Source organism: Ixodes scapularis, unplaced genomic scaffold (assembly GCF_016920785.2).
Source record: "Ixodes scapularis isolate PalLabHiFi unplaced genomic scaffold, ASM1692078v2 PGA_scaffold3__209_contigs__length_174095766, whole genome shotgun sequence".
Taxonomy (NCBI): Eukaryota; Metazoa; Arthropoda; class Arachnida; order Ixodida; family Ixodidae; genus Ixodes; species Ixodes scapularis.
This window is the reverse complement of record NW_024609868.1, coordinates 30,936,668-30,957,303: the sequence shown is the minus strand read 5'-3', so window position 1 is coordinate 30,957,303 and position 20,636 is coordinate 30,936,668. Positions and strand designations below refer to the sequence as shown.

At 44.6% G+C, this 20,636-nt stretch overlaps 1 protein-coding gene across 3 annotated transcripts in view; it reads right to left on the bottom strand.

Moving 5' to 3' along the window:
- LOC8025481 (basic salivary proline-rich protein 2) overlaps window positions 1-14,679 on the bottom strand; it is a 62,084-nt gene extending 47,405 nt beyond the window's left edge. The window contains exon 1 of one of the 3 annotated variants that reach the window (XM_029969173.4): window positions 14,462-14,679. In XM_029969173.4, the coding sequence (XP_029825033.2) occupies window positions 14,462-14,484 (23 nt within the window). In that variant the 5' untranslated portion in view covers window positions 14,485-14,679. Of the gene's footprint in view, window positions 1-10,228; window positions 10,808-14,461 lie in introns of those variants that run through there. The other 2 variants (XM_040500749.2, XM_029969174.4) reach the window with 2 other exon arrangements.
- Between the last annotated feature and the right edge of the window lie 5,957 nt (window positions 14,680-20,636).

Genomic DNA, 20,636 nt, shown 5'->3' with positions numbered 1-20,636 from the left:
CCTCCAAAGTGCTTCGTGGGAAAGTAGGCGCTCCGGATTTTGTAGTGTGCGTTCATGCCGTCTATTCGAAGACGGCATAAACGTCTGGAGGAGATACAATCGAGGGTTACGTCACCACCACAGGCTCGCGTATCCCCGGCCTTCCTTTACTTCCCGAACAAAAGAAGGAGGCAGGTTACGTTATAGGATTCGAACCGAAGAACAGAAGCGCAAACAGTGGCGTGCACACACGGGGTCCCCGTATTTATAGCTCTCGCTTGTTCCAGGCTGCAGGGCCACTGGGTTAATGCGGAGCCGGCTTTTTCTTACTTTCGTGTCGCGTGCGACTGGCGCGGAACGCCGCGGGTAAATTTAGACGGGCGCAGACGAAGGCTGCCGCAGCGCACACGCTGTGACGAGCCGCGGGCGCAGCGAGCGCGGGCGGGCGCCTGGCTGGCAGAGGTGGCCCGCTGAGCCACGCCTGTCTTTTTTATCTTAGCCCCTTCCCCCGCCGTCGAGACTGCACCGGAAACTAATGCAGTCTAAGACACGAGCGAAGGGAAAGGTCACGGCACGCCCGCGTGAGGACAAGAAAAAAACGGGAGAGACTCATCCCGAACGATTCGGTGTTTATGTCGAAGACGAGAAACCGACGCGCTACTTATATACGAACAAGTCCGCGTTTATCGCCGCCAGGTGTGCAGTCTAAAGCAGGGGTCCCGCTGATCATGTATCGTACAAAAAGACGCGTAGTTTCTCTGCAGACGCGATGACGGAATTGTCTGCGTACGCGTCGCGAGCACGTTCGAACCACGTGTGCTTCATGTATGTGTGGGCTTCGAAGTCGTCCGCAGACAGTTTTCTTGCATGACCGATATGACAAGACTTGTTCATACAAGGGAGAAAGGCACCTCGGACGGTGTCTGAACAGCGTCTTTTGCCTGATCCATTAGCGCGGTGTGACACCGACGCTTAAAGCCGTGGTCACACGGTGATACATCGTGCAAAATACAGTCTGTCTTATGTCTTATGTCGAGTTATCGGAGTGATTTACTAAAACTCTCCATTGGCGTGTTTTCGGAGCGGATCCTCGGGCGTGTTTCTTGTAGGATCGTCGTGGCACATTACGTCATTATGTCATGTGACGTCATGGAGTCACTGGCGTCAGGGTCTCACGTGACGTCACGGCGTGACGCGAGTTCATGGTGTCATGTAACGGTGTCATGGTGTCATGTGTAACGGTGTCACGGGATATTTTTTTTAATTTATTTCCTATTGCCAATTATTAACAGGCCGAGGCAGCAGGAGTGGGTACAGACACGGCCGCTCGATCTGAAACGCAGAAGTGCGGCCCGCCAGAAACGCTGCAAACGGCGAGACGCGACCACCGCGGCGCTACTGGTCGATGACGGCCCTGGCGCTGGTTGGTTTGTTCCGTGGCATTTCTCCGCCAGACTTGTACGTAACGGGTTACAAATAATAGGCTACTTGTAATCGATGACATTTTGCTGTAATCTTGTAATTCTTCAATAACTTCCTTTAAGGAGTAACCATTTTTGTAATTGAATTTCTTTTTACTGCAATCGATTACAAAATTACCCATTACAATTTTTCTCAATATAGTTTTTTTTTTTTTTTTAGGAAAAGGGGGGGGGGGGGGGGTTAGATGTACTGGGGTCACTCAGCTCTGGGCAACGATCAATTTTTTCTTTCTTTTTCGAAATTATTAAGCACGCGACCTGGAAAATCAGTAGACTACTTCACTGTGCTTCGTTTTCTGGGTATATTTTTCTTTGGTACACCCGAGACTAAGTTTGGGTATGAAAAATGACCTCATCCAGTTTCTTGTGAGTAATGTATTTAAACAGCGGCTCTTTTTTTATTTCTTTTTTTCACGAGAGGGATTGGGTGTTTTGGCGTCACTCACTCAGCTCTAAGCTAAAACGGTCAAGGCTTTCTTTTCTTTTTCTTTTTTTTGCAACAACTGAGCGCGAGACTTCCCGAGAATTATGTTACCGTAACAAAAAAAAAGTTAAATGAAAAGTAATGTGGGAAGTAATTGATTATTTTAGAGAAATTTTTCGATTACTTTTTTGAGGCTGTAATTGTAATAGTTATCGGGTCGCTTTTCACAGTAAAGTTATTGTAATCGTAACCGGTTACTTTTTTCAGTAACGTGTACAAGTCTACAGTCTCAGCTGATCGTTGTCTCTCCGGTGCTGCTCAGCAGCGCGCGTCCCCGGAATTGCCCGGGGCGTACACGACCATACGCTAACGCTGACAGTAGTATAAACGGATCAATATCGCCTTCGCCTATGTACGCCGACGCGATGTGACGGGCCGTACGGTCGTACCTTGTTTTTGATCGAGCGGACGTGGTTACCAAAACAGCAACAACTAAACATGATTATGGGACAGTCAGACAATACGACAGCGAATTTGAGGTGAGGATTTTACAAATAAAAATACGCTCGACCCTTTTTTTAATTTATTTCATATGCCACCGGGCCACTTGGGCATTACGGAGGGGATGGGGAGACAGGTATATAAAGATGAAAACAAAAAGCAACAACAAATTTTAAGAATGTAAATAATTAGCCATTAAGACAATACTAACATAGTGACATTGTTAAGGCAGTTTTAAACACAGCGTCATTAGCTAACGTTAGCACAAATGCTGGGAGGTAGTTCTACGAACGCGCCGTTCGAGGTACGAATGAATTGTGAAAAGTGGTACAGTTTTACACGATGGTGTGCCTATCTTGCATGGTGATCGAGAAGCGACGATATGTAGGTGGGAGGTACTAGTAACTTTTCACGTCATGGAGGATTATTGACAACACTATCAGGCAAGCTATTCCAGTGTCCCATCACGCCGTCACGTAACACCCATGACGTTAGCGGAAAAACCATTCCGCAAAATCTATCGGAAAAATTTAGCCGCTAATTTTAAGGGAGAAATGTTTCCCGCCTTCCCCCGTCTCAATGTCGACATTACCAAGAAAATCCCCACTAAATTTATCGGAAGAAAAGAAAAAAATATCCGCTATGTTTACCGAGCAAAAACATATACAGCTATATATTTAATGAGAAAATTACCGTTGCAATGTGGTTGTCTGTAGTCTGTGTGCAGCAAAGCGCGCAGCTGCCTCGGCTGTCGCCGCATTTAATTTCCAGGCCATAAAAAGAAACGATTTTTTTTTAGGCCTTGTTTTTCACTGTACCGTTCTTCCGTACATCGAAGTGTTTGGTTTTCTGAATACGAGCGCCGATGATGCCGTGTTTTAGACGCTCTCGACCGATCGCCTCCAAATGGAACCACATCGCAGAAAAGCTCTCATTACAAACAGTTTGAGCAGACTATAAGCAGTGGGAGCTCGGCTTTTAGCGTGGGTCGGCATATATCAACGTTTTCTGCTTCCTGTCGTTCCAAGTCACGTAAGTTTCGTATCTGGTATGCGGGACGAAAAAATAATAAAACATTTCAACCTGGATTATGCGAGAAAATATGTGTTAGACAGAACAAGAATGTACTAATAAGCTGTTGCCAGGAGAGGAGTTTCCAATACGAGCATCAAGAAAGGGATGGCGCGGTCTATCGGCGCAACGACAATTTATTCTACGGCTTAGAAAGTTAACCGTGCAAACCGCGTGGCAGCGCGTCGTGACCTTACGTTGCCACCGGAATGGCAGGCATAGCCTGGATTTCAATACAAAAATACCCACGCATCTCGGTTCGTAAAGTTCCCACTTCCGAGCTTCATAAATAATCTATTAGCTGTCAGTCAGTTGTCGGGGCTGCAAAGGTATCGCTAGCATCTCTATATATGTTCATTAATTCAAGAACAATAATAAGAAGAAATCAATGGAAAGATCTCAACAGTGGGCGAGCATAATAATAAAAACAAAATCAAAGGAATAGTTAAATTGCGCAGGCATCACTTTCGTTTGCGCGGGTGAATTTGTTATTATTCCATTATTCTTGATAGGGAGTAATAGGTATACTAGTTTTTGAGCTAAGTAGGTTATTACTTATTGTTTCTTGCTGCGAACGCCTAGATAGTTTTCGTTGCTTATATACTTCGGAGATGTTTTTACCGAAGAGTCTTACCCGCTGCCCCAGTGTGATTTTGCACACAACCATTCTTTATTATCTAAGATTAATATTGACCCGGATGGTATTAACAATATAATACAAAACCTGCCCCTCCAGTCTTCTCCCGGTGCCGATGGCATCAGTTCCAAGCTACTAAAACTTACACAGCCATATGCCGGGCTTCTTCTTGCACAGCTTTATCAACAATCCTTAGACCAGAGCATTATACCGCATGACTGGAAACATGCAATAGTCACTCCAGTTTACAAATCTGGTAGTAAATCGTTGTTTTGTAATTATCGACCGATATCTCTCACCAGTGTCCCATGCAAGATTCTTGAGCATGTTTTGTACACTCATATAATGAACTTTCTTGTAGACAAGGGTTTCATTTTCATAAATCAGCGTGGCTTTCGGAAAAACCGGTCTTGCGAAACCAAACTTTTTTAAATTATTAACCGATCTACACACAAACATACATTTGCGCCTTCAGACTGACACTATTTTTATTGATTTTTCTAAGGCGTTTGACCGCGTGCCACATAAACGCCTACTTAAAAAAACTCGAGTGTCTTAATATTGAGAGTTCTTTAATTAACTGGATTCGGGAATTTATGACCAACAGAACACAGGCAGTTTCCTTTCATTGTAATGTTTCTTCTAGTATTAATGTGAAGTCTGGAGTTCCCCAGGGATCAGTTTTGGGCCCCTTGTTATTCCTTATCTATAATAATGATATTGCCACTAGCACTTCCTCTACAGTCAGACTCTTTCCAGACGACTGCGTTATTTATAGAACTGTCAAAAACTAGCCCGACTGTCTCTCACTACAGCATGACTTAGCCGCCCTCTCTTTATGGTGTGATCGCTGGCAAATGAGCATCAATACCTCAAAATTTAAATTTATGAGCTTCTCCACAAAAAAAAAAATATCATTAAGTTTTAACTACTCAATAGGACATCTATCAACCGAGAAAGTAAATAACTGCAAATATCTAGGAGTTATTTTGAGCGAGAACCTACACTGGCAGGACCACGTAAATTATGTGGCTAGCAAGGCTATTAGGTCATTAGGTTTTCTAAGACGAATATTATATCTGGCACCTCCGGACGTTCGTTTACTTGCTTACAAATCATATGTTCGGTCTCAATTAGAGTATGCCTCTATCATATGGAATCCCCCCTTCTCAAGACTACCTAATTCAACAAATAGAGTCAGTTCAGAACAGGGCAAGCAGATTTATTTACAAAGATTATTCTCGACACACAAGCGTATCTCAGCTGAAAGAAAAAGCAGACTTGCCACTCCTCTCTATCAGAAGAAAACTTTCTAGGCTAACCTTCATCCATAACATCTATTATAATAACCGACTCCTCAAGTTTGAACTATTAAAGCCGCCACACCGTATTTTTCTTCGATTTGATCATCAGCATAAGGTACTACTACAAACGTCACATACTAAACTTTTCCAGACGTCACCTTTACACTTGGCAATTTCCGACTGGAACAGACTTCCAGCCAACATTGTGACTTTAGTAAATGTCGACGAATTTAAAAGTGCGTGTGCTCAATACTGCGTAAATTGAAATGTATATTTTCCACGTGTTTTAATTATATTGTTATTTTTGCATGATGTGTGTTCATATTTTAACTGTTCTGTTTTCCTTGTATACTGTTGAATTCCCCCCCTCATGTATACCCCCTTGGGACGCTTGTGAGGTACAAATAAATGAAATAAAAAAATGAAATATATATATATATATATATATATATATCAAGGCTAAACTTATGTAATGCAAAGCTTAAACAAAGAAGAAAAGAGAAGCCCATGCAAGCCGTGCAAATCTGCCACATTAACTCCTTGACTTGTCCTGAACTTAATTGGATAAACCAGGGTGAGGAATTTGGATGCAAAGTAATAAGAGAAGTTATGGTTACGTTTTACGTCTAAAGCAATCGAGTAATCTTCCTGAAGGCGCGCGTTTTGACTGGGACTAATTATATCGTAACGAATTCCCTTCTTTCTCGGTAACTTGCCGAAGACTGATTTATGGTCATAATGAGCGCGTAAAATAAATAAAAGCGAATATATGCTCGGTCACCCTTGTTCCTCAACCTATATGCACTCAAAGAAATCCGGTGCGTCTGCTTTCTCGCTAAGCACATGGCAGAGCCCATCGCTGCAATCTATGGAAAAAAACTAGGCGAATAACATGGAGAAAAAAAAATGTCACACCCTTCAAAAAAATCTGTGTCACAGCGCGGAGCGTCATACTCTGCACTGACACACACCACGACGTTTCATGTGATTAGTATTTCATACTAAGTATTACAGTAAAGACAAAACGTATTCATCATGTTTCTTAGAGTCTATATACACTCGCTATCTAAAACAGACAAGTAATCTTCCTAATGACTCACTTTTTGACCGGGCGTAATTATAATCGTAATGGATATCTTCTTTTTAAGGTCATTATAAGGGAATAAAATAAATGAAAGCGAATGTCTTCTCAGTGGTCCTATTCGCGTCTCCAGCTCGACGCTTGCCCTCCCTCGGCGGAAACGGGAAGCGCTCTAGTGAGGGTCCCCCTAGGTCCCCCAATTCTCCTGCCCAGCAGGCACGGCGGAACTGCTCGCGATCATGGCTCGCAAAATGTCATTTCCAAATGCAGACAACACTCTGCACTGTCCTAACGTAGTTCTGCGGCTGGTATGGGATTGTACCTTATACTAGGGAGTTTTAATATGGCGTAGAAAAGCAAACGAAAGCGCTGTACGTTTGCGTAGAGTTGCGTGCCCCACGTTGTGCTTGCACCTCATCGCCATGCGCCAATCCAAGACCGAAATTTTGGGCTCCGCGCACGCGCAGTGTGGAACACGCAAAGCTAACGCAAGCACACAGCGCTTGCTTTCGCACGTGTACGCAATACTAAAACTCACTACTGTTTCACCGGCTTCCAACGCCAACGAAACGTGCTGCAGTGAGCAGACGTACAAGCAGGTAGGCGATCCTTCAAACTGTAAAGGCAAAACGACGGACCGTAAAAATGAAAGTAACTAAATGTTATGAAAAGATTGGTAACTAAAACACAACTGTTTTTTTTATATTTATTTATATATATATATATATATATATATATATATATATATATATATATATATATATATATATATATATATTGGCATTTGGCTTGGAAGGATATTGGCGGCGACTTTGGACGTTTTGCAGATTCTCGACAGTCGCGACTTTGATAGCAAAATATACTTTACCCACAATTAATGTAATTTTATACGGATTTATCACATTAGCTAGAATGTTTTCATTGATTTTAGACTATTTTTATTTTATTACGTTGTAATTAAAAATGCTGCAATTGGCACCAGTGATGATAATTAGCACACTTTCGATTGTCATATTTGTTCGCGCGTTTAAAGTTAGATCATAAGCAACAAATTATATTAGAGCTTGAAAAATTACGCATAGAAATATCTGAATTTTAAAATTATTATTATTAATACAAATCGCGGCAATGTATGCCCCCAATTATAGCCAAGATCACAAGAAAAAAGCCATAATAGTCGTTCCAGCAAGATATAATTTTGTATTCTTTTTAGCATATGAAAAACTCGGACATTGTTGTCAAAATAGACAAACAGTCAAACACTGGATGCAATATAAAGTCCGATGCGTCACCGCGTTCATATAAAAAACACAGACACACTTCAGGTGTCTGACTCGAATTCCGTCTTTGGGTTGTTGCAGTGAGAACGTACCGTTTATTAATTTATACGTTTTGCGGACATATTGTAAAAATTTGAATTATTCTCTTATTCTTGTGCTGGGAATAATGTTAAACCAATTAATAATCTAAATACCCCAGAACTAATAAAAAAAACCGCAGTTCATTATTTCCGATGGCAATTATCTGAGCGAGAAAAGGCAGCGAGAACGCACAACTATCAGCACAGATGTTTTAAACAACTATAACAACTTCAAATATCAGCCTGGATCGAACATGTATGTCACAAAATAAAGCTTCCGCGAACAGCTTTTCTAACTGAATAATTACGATGTGAAACGCATCATGAGTTATGAAAGAATCCGAAGTATAGCAAGAAATTAAATCCAAAATAGAGGTTAGTTTCGGTTTCACTCCAGAATTAAAACGGGCATCCTGGCGTAAATGTTACGCCAAACACCGTTCTTGTTTTCAGGGTAAAGAGGTGACCTGCGCTCATAACACCCCAGCTTCCTCGTATTACCAGAAATAATTTGTGTCTCTCATTGAAGCCAGCACACTAGACAGGCTCAACAGCGGCACGCATCTCCGACCCTCACTATAACCGCCATTTTGGAGAATGAGTGGCGCCACCTATAGTTAGTTAGAGTCGCGAATAGTGTGTTTTGACATGACGTCAATCTGCCATTTTGTTGTTAGATGACAGCGTGATGAAACTCATTAGCTTTTGTTCACTACCAATTCGAGGGTATGAAGTGAATCTTCAAAGTGCTCGCCTTGTGCACGCGCCAGGCTGCTCATAACAGCAGCATGGGGGACGAAAAGGCGTCGGTGAAAACACCCTATACGTATGTGACCGCTCCCAACTGACCACTCTATTCCGAAACCCGCACGCGCTCGACAGACAATGCGCGTGGCAGCAAACAATGGTCTTTGAACAAGCGGTCTCGCCTAAGTTGCTGCGAAGACTTTTAGGCACGCACAATACGATGCAATTAGGCGCGGACCGTGCGTTCCGTTGCGGCAATTCAGTGTCGAAAGTGAAGTCTCAATAACAATGACTCGCAAGTTTCGTGAAACTCGTACAGCGCTTGCAGTCGGGGTTTCTTCAGAGACAACATCCGAAGGCGGTTGCTGCGTTTTGTTATACCGCCAAGGGCAAACAGCTAGGCCTGGAGAACGTTGAACTCTTTGTGAAATAAGAATTACAGGGTTATTAAAAAAAATATTTCACAATTTTGTTTCAAACAAACTGTTAAAAAAAAAAGCAGAAAAACATTTTGCATCTCATTAGACAGAAGAACGTTCAAAGTTTAAAGCTTTATGGTCCCTTGAGATTTATTTTTGCACTCAACATGAACACCAGTTATGTTGCGCGATAGACATCAAATAGGTACTTCATTTCTTGCAACGCACGAATCATCGGGTCACTAGGCATAGGTGAGACACACTTTGAATTTTCCTCTATCCAATGATGTGCGGAATGTGTTTGTCTTTTGCAGATCTACTCTTCCTTTTTGAAGAGCCCTGTAGTATAGTACGTTTGCGCTTCATTCTTTTTTACGTCTATCACCAAACTAAGCACGTGGAGTATGTAAAACCAAAAACATAATTTAATGAAAAAACAACAACAAAGAAACGGCGCAAAATAAACCTTTCTTGCGAGGACCCATGGTGCGGTGACAATAGACCCCTTTCGAAATACTATACCTCTGTTGGTAGCTGTGGAATCCCTACACAATGGCGAACTTAAATCCTCAACGTCACGGCACACTTTATACGTCTGGGTTGGAGAAGGTAGGAACACAGCCAGAGATAAAGGTAATGAGCGCGAAGTGACGTTGCACTTTCGATGCTGTTTGATTGGCTCGTCGGCTCTAGCGTAGTCCGCGCTCCGACGTTCTCCATCTTACGGAATGACTTGCACGTTCCACGATGTCGGTTGTTCAGCTCCGCCATTGCGCGGTGGTTTTGACCTTACAATAATCTGCACGTGACTTCCGAAAGGGTCTCCACTGTTACGAGTCGTGGCCAAGCGAGCGCAATAGGCCTAGCTCCAGTTCACGTGTGAAGTCCCGGCTCGTTCCCTTCATCCAACGTATAGTATTCACCACTTCACACACACCCAGTTAGTGATCGTCGTGTGATAAAACTCGGTCGCCCAAAACCCATCGCATCGCACGTCAAGTGAATGTATCGGGACGCCAATTACGAGTCACACGAGGCGGCGGACAACTCCTGCTCTTGACCAATTAGCGTCCGAACGTCACGCTCTATAAAAAGACCGAGAAAGAAGACGGCACTTGGCAACATTTCTTCGTTGCATCGGCTCGCAACGTGACACCCCTTCCTGTGCCGCTTGTATGGACTCTCTAACCTAGACAAAATGGAAGGAAATAGAAAAATTCTCACCTCGGATCGAATCCGGATGACATCCGTACCACGTCCGACGTTCACGCGCCACAAGCGAAAAAAAAAAGAAAAAAGTTTTCACTCTCTCACTCAAGGACGCTGAGTCGCATTTGCAGAGCGTAGTCAGAAGACTAGGCTAAGATTAACAACAAAAAAATTAAAACAAAAGCAACTCCACTGTCCGATCCTGTCTCGAAGTCGTCAGTGACGGCCGTGTGCACGCGCGCCGACACGATGACTTTGCTTCGACGATATTCTTCAGGGGCGACGTTGGGCCTAGATCGAGAGCTGTTACAGCACACACGAAAAGAAAAAAAAAAAAAATGAGCGACGACGATGACCTACGCGGGTCACCGGTTTGGAGCTGGCAAAAGAAAGCGGCCTCCAACGGAGTTTCGGAGACCGGCTTGCGGCGTTGCCCTCCGAGACTCCGGCTCCAAACCCTGGGCTCGGGTATTACGGAGTTGGTGTGTCGGCCCTCCCTGCCGCGCGGCTATTTTGAGCCGCGGAGTCCCATTCTACCGGCCGCGTGGAAGAAGAAGCACCGAGAAACTTCTTTTTGGGGAGAGAGCCGTGGTGTGGCTGGCGGAGGCAGTCGCGATGCGGCGGCACGCCCGAGAGGGAGGAGGTGGTGCTGCCGACAGCTTAAGATCAGATTGAGAACAGCTTAAGTGTGCAATCACTGAAAGCATAAGTAACGCAGAGCGTGTCCAAAGCTGTCGGCAACCTGTTTCAATAAATGTACAATTTGAAAATCAGCGGACATGCGGCAGCTAATCGTCAAGAGTATACCGGAAAGGACTGCACAAATGATCAAGGAGGCGATTTCTTCAGTGACAGTGTTCATAGTTTGAGAGCAGCGTTGACGCGAATAATAAGGCACCATGATTAGTTTGTATACCAGGCACAGTCAATAATGGGCATTAAGGAAGTCAGCAGAACTGCTAAAGCGGCAAAGAACCTGCCACTTTAGCAGCAGGTTCACTGCAGCTTGTATTAAGGAAGTCAGCGGAACTGCTAAAGCTGCAGCAACCTGTATACCCGATTAATAATAATAATAAAAGAAGTATCTGGTTAAATAATGGGGTACAAACCGCTGTAAGGCTAGATGAGGGAGTGGCATATTGGTTTCAGAACTGTAATGCCAAAACGGCTACTCTAAACGCAACGCATTTATCAAGGAACAAAATATTTTGTGTATACTAAATGGAAATTGCGCACACTCGGAATAATGAATAAAACTTTGTGTCGATTGTTATGGGATATGAAACTTGAATACTATGCAATTGTGTTCGGTAAATCAGCACACAAACTACATTTCATACAGATATTACGTTTCAAAAAACTACCCGTGATTTTTTAAGCGGAAAAAAGTGTCATAGTTTTTTTTTAAGGTACACATCGCGACACCGTTAGCGCGAACACACATTGGCGCATTTTCGTATTTTACTTCTATGTAGTATTAGCAAGCACGAATTTTTATCGCCTACATTATAGGCCTAAATGAGCTCTTGCCGTAGCAATAATAACTTTGATAACATCCTTTGGTTTCAAAGATAAAAACTAGAAAAACCGGCGATCGCTTGTTCGCGCTAACAGTGTCGCGCTCTGTACATTCTTGTGAATTTTTTTATTACTTCTGATACTTGACTGTACCACTCAAGGTATGGATTAATGGTCACACCGAGAAATGTAGTGTGATTAAACTTCTGTAAAACTGCTTAGGTATTAATGGTAGTCGCCAACTAGTGATTCCACTCGCAAAGGCGTCGCGTGCGAACCGCACCAACGCGTTGGCTGGACGACAGACAGAGTTGAACGCCGTGACCGCGTCCAATCCACACGCCGCGAGCACTCCGTATAATGGTGTACAATCGCAGCATGTCCCGATGTTGACTCGAATGTGTTTGTCAAACATCGTAAAAACCTGGTCTTACTAAAACAAAAATACCCAATTATTTCTGGTGACAAAATAAACCACCTTTGTGTGTGTGCGTGTGTGTGTGTGTGTGCGCGTGTGTGTGTGTGTGTTTATGTGCGTGTGTCTGTGTCTGCGTGTATGTGTGTGTGAGTGGCAACCCAAAAAGTGTTGATCAGTAGCGTACATTTGCAAATATATTTTTATCACCTGTTAGTGATTCTCGCGCGCCAAAAAGTTTTCTGACATGGTGTGTTTGGCAGGCTTGCGAACAGCATTTGTTGTCGGCTATATTATAACCCGATGTGACCCCAAAGCAAAACTCAAAAAGTGCTGACGAGACGCGGACAACATTTCCGCAAAAACCGTTATGGCGAAATTAAACTGTTTCAAAACGCAGGGCGTAGCCAAGAGTAAGATTATTGTTTGCCGATTTTCTGTACACATTTCCATCTTTTTAGGGAATGCAGAAGCGCGTATATGTTTCCATGGACAGTCCGCGGGAAAGCGCGGGCGTGGGGTATAAAAAATTAATAGACCAATCTCACCAGCTAGTTTGAGTACGCCACCGCTGCCGACATTGCATCGTGGGAGCTGTAGTCTTTCTGCACGCGCGACAACCCTGCTGGAGGTCTGCGCGAGCAGAGCACGAGGCGACATGAGCTCTCTCGTGAACTGGCGTCTGCCTCCCTCCTGTGAACTACAGTTATGGCGGCGTCACGCATGCGTGGAACGCTTGGTGAGATCGGTCTATTCCTCGTTCAGCGTGCTTCAAGCTGTTCGTCGGAGGCCTCGCGAGGATCGAACATTAGGCACAATGCTAAATCGCGTACACTGTAAGATCCCTGTCCACGGGCCATCTAAATGGCATTTATGACGAAGGCCTTTGGACGAGTAGCGAACCAGCTCGCTACCAATCGGCACGCGCAGGTTCGCGGATTCTCCAAAGGTTTTCGACATAAATGCCATTTGAAAGACCCCTGAGACGGAAGCAGAAAAAGATGCTATACCTCGTTTCACCTTAAGCCCAGACGCAGCTGATGCCACGAGCGCGAGCATGTGGCCCTGAACAGTGCTTGCACTGCACGAGCGCGCGTTCTTGTCAGGGAAGCTGAAAGCCCGGAGCTCGCTCTTTTTTTCTTCTAGCAACGCAACTTTGCGACAAGGGTGGACAAATATAGGACAACCGTTTTGTTTCACCCAAGCGTCAGAATTGCGTTGCTTCAAAAACAAGTTAAATCACGGTATTTTTTTTTTTTTCTTCCAGACATAATGTTTAGTTGTCGGTGTAAAAGGCAAATAAAATGCGTTTTCCCGCCCCCTGAGATTTAGCAGCTATTAGCGAGATGTGTGACCAAAAGCGCCGCTGCGGTCAGCTCTCCACGATTGGCCAAACCATGGGCATAAGAACATTGTCAAACTATCAACTTTGACGATGTCAGTTTCAAAATGCGATGGCTATCTCCTAGCGTCCACTGTGTTTTTAGAGACACCGTCGAACTTGTCGTCGCAACTGATGGTAAGTTGCCAGTGTAACAACTCGTGACGTCACGGCGAGGCGAATCCCTGTCTTGACGTCACGGATGGAAACCACAAGAGGGCGCCACCGAAACATCTCGGCGCTAATAGAAATTGAGAGCTTAAGAAACACAGAAACATGTTAAGAAACGTATTACGTTCACGCTTCTTTCCTCGTGATTCGCTCTTCGGTGTTCTTATTGGCTAGAAGTTGATATCGCTTTTTGGTATTGGAGTAAACTTCTGCCGCCACAAAAGCAGTCACTCTCTCTGACAATATTACAAAGCCCCCCAAAACAACAATAAGGATTTCGCATGTACAAAAGCACTATCTAAAAAAAAAAACGCTTTTTTTATGTGACCATTTAAACACGCTAATAATTGTTTTTAACGTTGAAAATCAAAATGTGTGCCAGCAGAATTAAACCTTTGCACGTGAACTCGTCGTTTCGTAAATCACGTTGCACTGTCATAAATATGTTAGTGTATACTGCAGCGCAACCCGCGAAAAACACCAATCATTGGTCTTTATTTAACCAGTTCAACCAATGAGAAGAGAGCGATCGATATCATGCTCCTTAAAGGGAGGGACACATTTTTGCCACAGAGGCCACACGACGATTCTGGCACAATTCCACGCTCATCCTCATCATTGGATAAACTGATTTCATATGATTAAAATGTATAAGACGGATTATCGGTGTTTCCAATGCATCGCGGAATAGCATACACTCCGGGACTTCTGAGACAACATCAAATATACTTCACAAATTCGGAAATACCAAAATGTTACCTAACTTTCACCGCAGGACTGTACCATTGCTGGGCAACTCCAGGGACGCTAAGGCAACTGCTGCTGAATACGCGAAGCTCCTTCTGGAGACTACGGTGCACCCTCAACTAACACGTCTCGAATGGGCCCTCAGACACCGTCTCTGAAACAAGCAAGATGCGATATGTCAAGCTCGCCGGTCGGGTGGCACCAACACGTCGACGTTGTGTAAGTATAGGCCAAGACGGGCATGAATCGTTTGGCATTCATCGTTCCATGGCCTATTTTCTCGTTTTTCTTTTCAACTATTATTTGCGTTGGTCGAGTCATTTCTCGGGCACGGACGCGTGAGTCATAAACTCGACATTGGGTATACTGTGTTTCCCCTTACGATGGACCGCCAACGAACGCTACAAACCATCCCGGCCAATCCACAGCTTTGAATGCATCACGTGACTACGCACCCCGTGCAATGCTGCGCCCATCCCGAAAGTCACGTGACGCTGACGCGGAACTGGATTGGCCGGAACGGTTTGTAGCGTCCTGTGCGGTCCATTGTAGGGTGGAACGGAGTGTATAGTAGCGAAGGGGTGGCGTCGATCCGACGGCCGCCACTCGAAGGCGACGTCCGAAATCCGATCGTCTTCTAGGCTTGACATCGGTGGCGAAAGATTGTCTGAGATGCCGTGTAGCGTGCTCGCGTAGGCACTGTCCAAAGCTTCTGCGTGGTGTGTCATTCGCAACCCTGGTGTGCCTAGATTACGGAGTGTTTACAACTGCTCCATCGAGGTCACGTGGTGTATGCGTAGGGTTCCGTGTTTTCGGATAAATCCGAAAAACTCCGAAAAACGCCCGCCGGTAGAAGTTTGGTCAATCCGGATTTATCCGATAAACTCCGAACTTCGATCTGCCAATGACCCCCCCGTCCCCCGAATAAATAAATAGATAAACAAAGACGGTATTTTAAAATTAAGTTTGATCAGCGCACAGGGTCAATGGTCCCGGAAAAATGCCACCACAGTTAACTTTAAAATCTCGGATCATTGACAAAAGGGGTCTTACCGCTTATCTCGTCAAGGTTCAGGACGAGGCGTCATTGTACTTCCGGGTCACGACAAAAGCCTCTGTATTGGTTTCCGGTTTGGGCCATACCTTTTTGTGTTTTAAAAGGAAGGAGAGGTTGTGTTTTTGTAAGGAGTGAAAGCTATGGACCACAGAGAATGCATAAAATCGGGAAGAGGAGCAGTTGAAACTTCCCAATTCCATCCTTTACCACTCCACCTCGGGAAGCCGCGGGGTAGCATAGAATAGGACGGGATGAATACGCGTTTCCCAGCGACTACCTCTAGGAGTTTATTTTTAAGGTATCGACGTTTATCGAAGCCACACATGTGTGCAACTTTGCACGTGGGACGAATTAATGTTGCCAATGGCAATGGTACCAACACCAAATCATGCTGAAGAAATCTGAATTTATATAAGCGCGTTTTTTTTTTTGTTTTTTGTTTTTTTTTTATGTAGCATACCTTTACACCTGAATATCATTTGCTTATTTTTCATGGAAAACACTGCGAAATTAAGCTACGAATTTTCGGAAATAAAATAAACTCCGAAAAACGCCCTCCGAATTGGACGAAAAACGACCTCCGAAAACCCGGAATCCTATTTATGGGCCGCGTTCGCGATGCGAGCCGCGGGGAGGTGACGAACGCGCTGATCGCCTCCAGACGTCTCCACCCTTCTCCTCCCGCTCGCTCTTCTCCTCGCCACGCGAACACGGAACGCATACGCGCTTGCGACCTATGGGGCGTAGGAAGCGTCCGCCATTAAATTGCAAACGCTCTCCATGGTTTGAGTTGCTCTCTCTCTTGAATCTAGGCTCTCTGCGCAACTCCGAGGCAGGTGGCGCCACCCAGCGGAGAAGACGTGAAGGAGATGAGCGGGGCGCTACCGCCTATCCGAGTGTCTCGGAAGACGCGGCATGACGGTCGAAATGTAAAACAGAGGAAAGTCGATTGAATGCGCAGGGTCGGATTAGTCAATACCTCCCCGCGATGCACACCCCAGAAGACTGACCGTTGTTCTTCGTTTAATCGGTCTGTAGCCCAATGGGAAGACTGAGTGCTATATGGGACCATTCTAATAATCGCCTACTGCAAACTGCTATCCTTGTCTACTGGGCTGTGAACTCCGTTCTGAGCATGAGCAAAAGGTCTATTTCGCCGAATATCGGAAGCTGCGCATGCGGACACAGCCCACTCTCTGGATATTTTCACCTGGGATCGAGGGAAACAGTTCTCAGACCTCTAGAAATGTAAAAAAACTGTCCGTAACGGAGCAAAACAAAAGCTTAAAAAGTCGGATTTGTGAATTTTAACGTTCTCTAATGGAGGCCGTTCTGCACTAAGCACCAAAATGGCGGCGTTTACAAGAGAAACGGGAAGTGAAATGCCGACACCCGAACCGTATATTTCTTCTTTTTTTACTTTAGTTAAAACCATAAATAAAATTTAAAAAAAAACAAAAAAAAACAAACAAACAAGTAAAGCAGCATGAAGAGGAGTGTCGCAATGAAACTGCTTTTACGTGGTAAACGTTGCTTCAGATTCGCCTTTTATTTATTTGTGACCTGTGGGACTTGAAAGCGCAAAAACATGGACGAAGAAGAGACACGTACGACACGGACTGGCGCTAACCTTTAACTGATTTAATCGAGGCAGTCAACCCAGCACACATGCGTGAACATACTTTCCCGTCTTGCTAACCCACTGCACTCTTAGAAAAAAGGGTCAGTATAGTCCTCCCTAAAGGGAGGAACGCTCTTGACACATATGTTTCTTCAGAAAGGGAGAAACTTTCGTCCCTTAAGCAGGGGAGGAAAAGCTCCTCCGTCGACTGCATCTCATTATGGCGGCCACGAATCGAGCAAATCGAGCTCGGTAAGGCTTAACGAGAACACGAAGTCTATTGCACGAAGCGAGAGGAGCAGGAAATAAAAACGTAACACGAGCTTTCCGCGAACTGTATTTATTTCCGAAGTTTCTTTACCCCTGCAGGTAAAGAAACTTACGTTTCGAAAGCATGCAGTCACTCAGTGACTCAGTCTTCTCATCGTCAGCACTGCGATGTTCAACGGAGACAACCGGCACTCAGTTCGCGCACTTCATGTCCTACCTTTGCAATTCCTCGAGCCACAATTCCTTCGTCAACCGTTGCGTCAACCGCACATCACGGAGGAGTGAAAATCATTCGCCCGCAAAACCAAAAGCCGCTCTCAAAAAAAAGCAAATCCGAAGCAACCTCTTGGCTTATCTCAGCACGGTAACACGAAATTATGGCGTAGCCGCGTAGCGTAAAAGGATGTTAAATCGCTTGCCACCAGATGGCAGTGTCAAGCAGAGTAATCGCACGTAGCTAGGCTAGGTGGCGCTAGGTACCGCCCAATTCATGTTTTACAAAAAAATATTTTTATTTCTTTACGCCACAATTGCGTTTCCTTTTCTTCGGAATCTCTAACACATGTAGACACGTTGCGCACACTACAAACATCAAGTCAACATATATGGAACGCATACACAGGCATGTATGCCATAGCATATACAAACATCAATACAACAACACACTACCCCGATCACTACTATCGAGCCCTGCGTTTCCGTCTTTTATAGTGGTCGTTTTGAACGTACGGAATTTTTCGGTGACTCCCTAAGCAAAAAAATATATTCCGAACATGTTCATTTTTTTCCAGCAATGTCATACATCTGAGGCTATTTTTAATGGCTCAGGGGATGAATCTCTTATTAAAAAGAAGACGCTCGATCATGCCATAATTATTTGAAAGCCAATAAATCGAGCCGCTCCAATGTGGTTCCAAGCCATGAGTTTGTTTTCCCGCATGGCCCTTCGTAGCCAGTATTGATATTGTAGTGTTCGTTTTTCTATTTGTGCTGTTCGCGCAAAGCTGCAATTGCCGTCTTGAATTAATCTCTTTAGAGCGGATATCCACTCAGCTGGAAGTGATGCTTCACGGGCACAGAAATCGCTTTTCGATCAACTTGAATGCAGTCAAAGCCGCGACTTGCGACAACTGTTAAGTGTACGGAGCTGCGCCGTTGCGAGCTCGAAAACTTCTAGCGCTCATCCCAGCGCGCCACTTAGAGGGCAGTTTCTACAGGAACCGTAATATATTTAAACAGTAAAATAAAGGATAGCGTTTTTTTTTTTTTTATTTTGCCTGTCTTTTTTTTATGCTAAACTTCCATTATAAATATACGTACTTTCCGTCATACTTTCGTAGTGTTGTCTTTTCCCCAAAGCGCAATCGCTCTCGGGGACCGACAGTCACATTGGCCACTGTACGATAGGAGCTTACCGTTCAGACCAGCGTTCCAACATGACTATCCACACGTCGATCGACTGCACCTAATCCCTCAAGTGGTTTTAAACTCTTTAATGTAAAGCGGAATGTCATCCTGCGACACCCCGGCCCCTCCGATAACGGCCCGACCAGCGGCATCAATGCCCGACAGTTTACGTCATCTCATCTTGTTGTTACACCACTGATACGCAAACACACGGTCACATCGGCGATAATTCCAGTCTTCTATTCACAACCCACAACACTGCCATCACGATGTCGCTGAGACGAAGAAATACAGAACCACGTTGACGATGTTGCTGACACGCAGAAGAATCACGTTGAACGCCGGTTGGCACTCGCCACGGGACAACGGAACCGAACTCAGCACGGAATGAACCCGGGCAGCCGGCAGGAAAACCTGCCTTCCTTGGACGCAGTTCCCGCGATTTCCATAACGTCGAAAACGTCGACACAGTTCCTCGTGGTTTCGCTGCCGTAGTTCCGCGTGTTCCGCGTGCGTCCCGCAAATTGGAGACGGCCGTCTTACCCAGTGTATGTAGCGCTGCTGGCACTGCTCCGGAACTTCGCTGTTTCTAGCGGCTTCGTTAGCTCGTTTGATAAAACTAGGGGTAAAAACATCAACGCAACCGAAATGTTCTGCACATTTGCACTAGAAGACGGAATTACAGGCGGCCTTCGCTGCCGCTGAAGCTCAATCAACTCAACATTAATTTATTAAACAACGTGCGCGATGTGCTCGAAAAACGAAACCGAAAGAAGATGGGTCGGGAGGGCGAAAGCTTTCTCCGGTCTGCCTGGAGGAGGAAAACGTCTCGGAGAATAATAAGGACTTTAATTTTCCTTTCATAGGTCTGTGTTTGTTTATGTGTGTTTTGGTAAACAAAAACTTTACAAAAAAAAAAAAAAGACGACTTCTCTGGGGATCGAACCGTTGACCACTTGGGCAGTAGCGCGATGTTCTACCCCTGCGCCAACTGAACAAGGAGCAACTCGCCCTCCTCCTTTCATCTGAACTGCCGTTCCTCCCTTCTCTGGGCAACTTGTCCGCAACAAGGAGGAACAGTCGCTTTTGCTACCTTTCTCCTCCCTTTTTTCTTAGAGTGTGAGATAAAAAGATTCCATAAACACAAACAACTGATGACAATGCTTCAAACGTTCGTATCAGTTCAACGCGTCTATACAAAACTACCTAAAAAAGAAACTTCATTGTCATTTAGTAAAATCGAAGGCGTGCTGACGCAGTTGTCACCTGAGACCTTTATAAAATACGCTTCATCTATTTCCCGTTCGGTCTCGTTATTTTCTCTTTTAATAAATTTGGTTGATTCTAAAAACGGCAAAAAAGAAATAATAAAAAATGATACCTTATTTGCAAAAGGTGTCGCGCTACCTTAAGAAAATAGCAATTAAGTTCTATGTCAATGCTGTTTTCTCCGCTCCATGCAAGCTGACAAAAGTTCGTCCTATGATGATTAGAAAGACACGTGTTCAATGCTCGAACAAGCAAGTCACTAAGTCTTGTGCCTCTAATGTTGTTTATAAGATTTCGCTAACATGAGGGCGCAAGTACATTGGACAGACTGGGCGGTGTTTCAATGAAAGAGCACGTGAACATCGTCTAGCGGGTCGTAACAAGTCGAGGGGACACCTTGTAGTATACAGCATGCGGAGCAGGTCTGATCCCCCTCTAGACTAAACCGAAATTATTAAAAGAGCAAATAACGAGTCTGAAAGGGTTGAAGCGTAATCTATGAAGTCCTTAGGAGACAAGTGCGCGAGCACGGCTTAGATTTTACTAAATGAGAAGGATTTTTTTTCT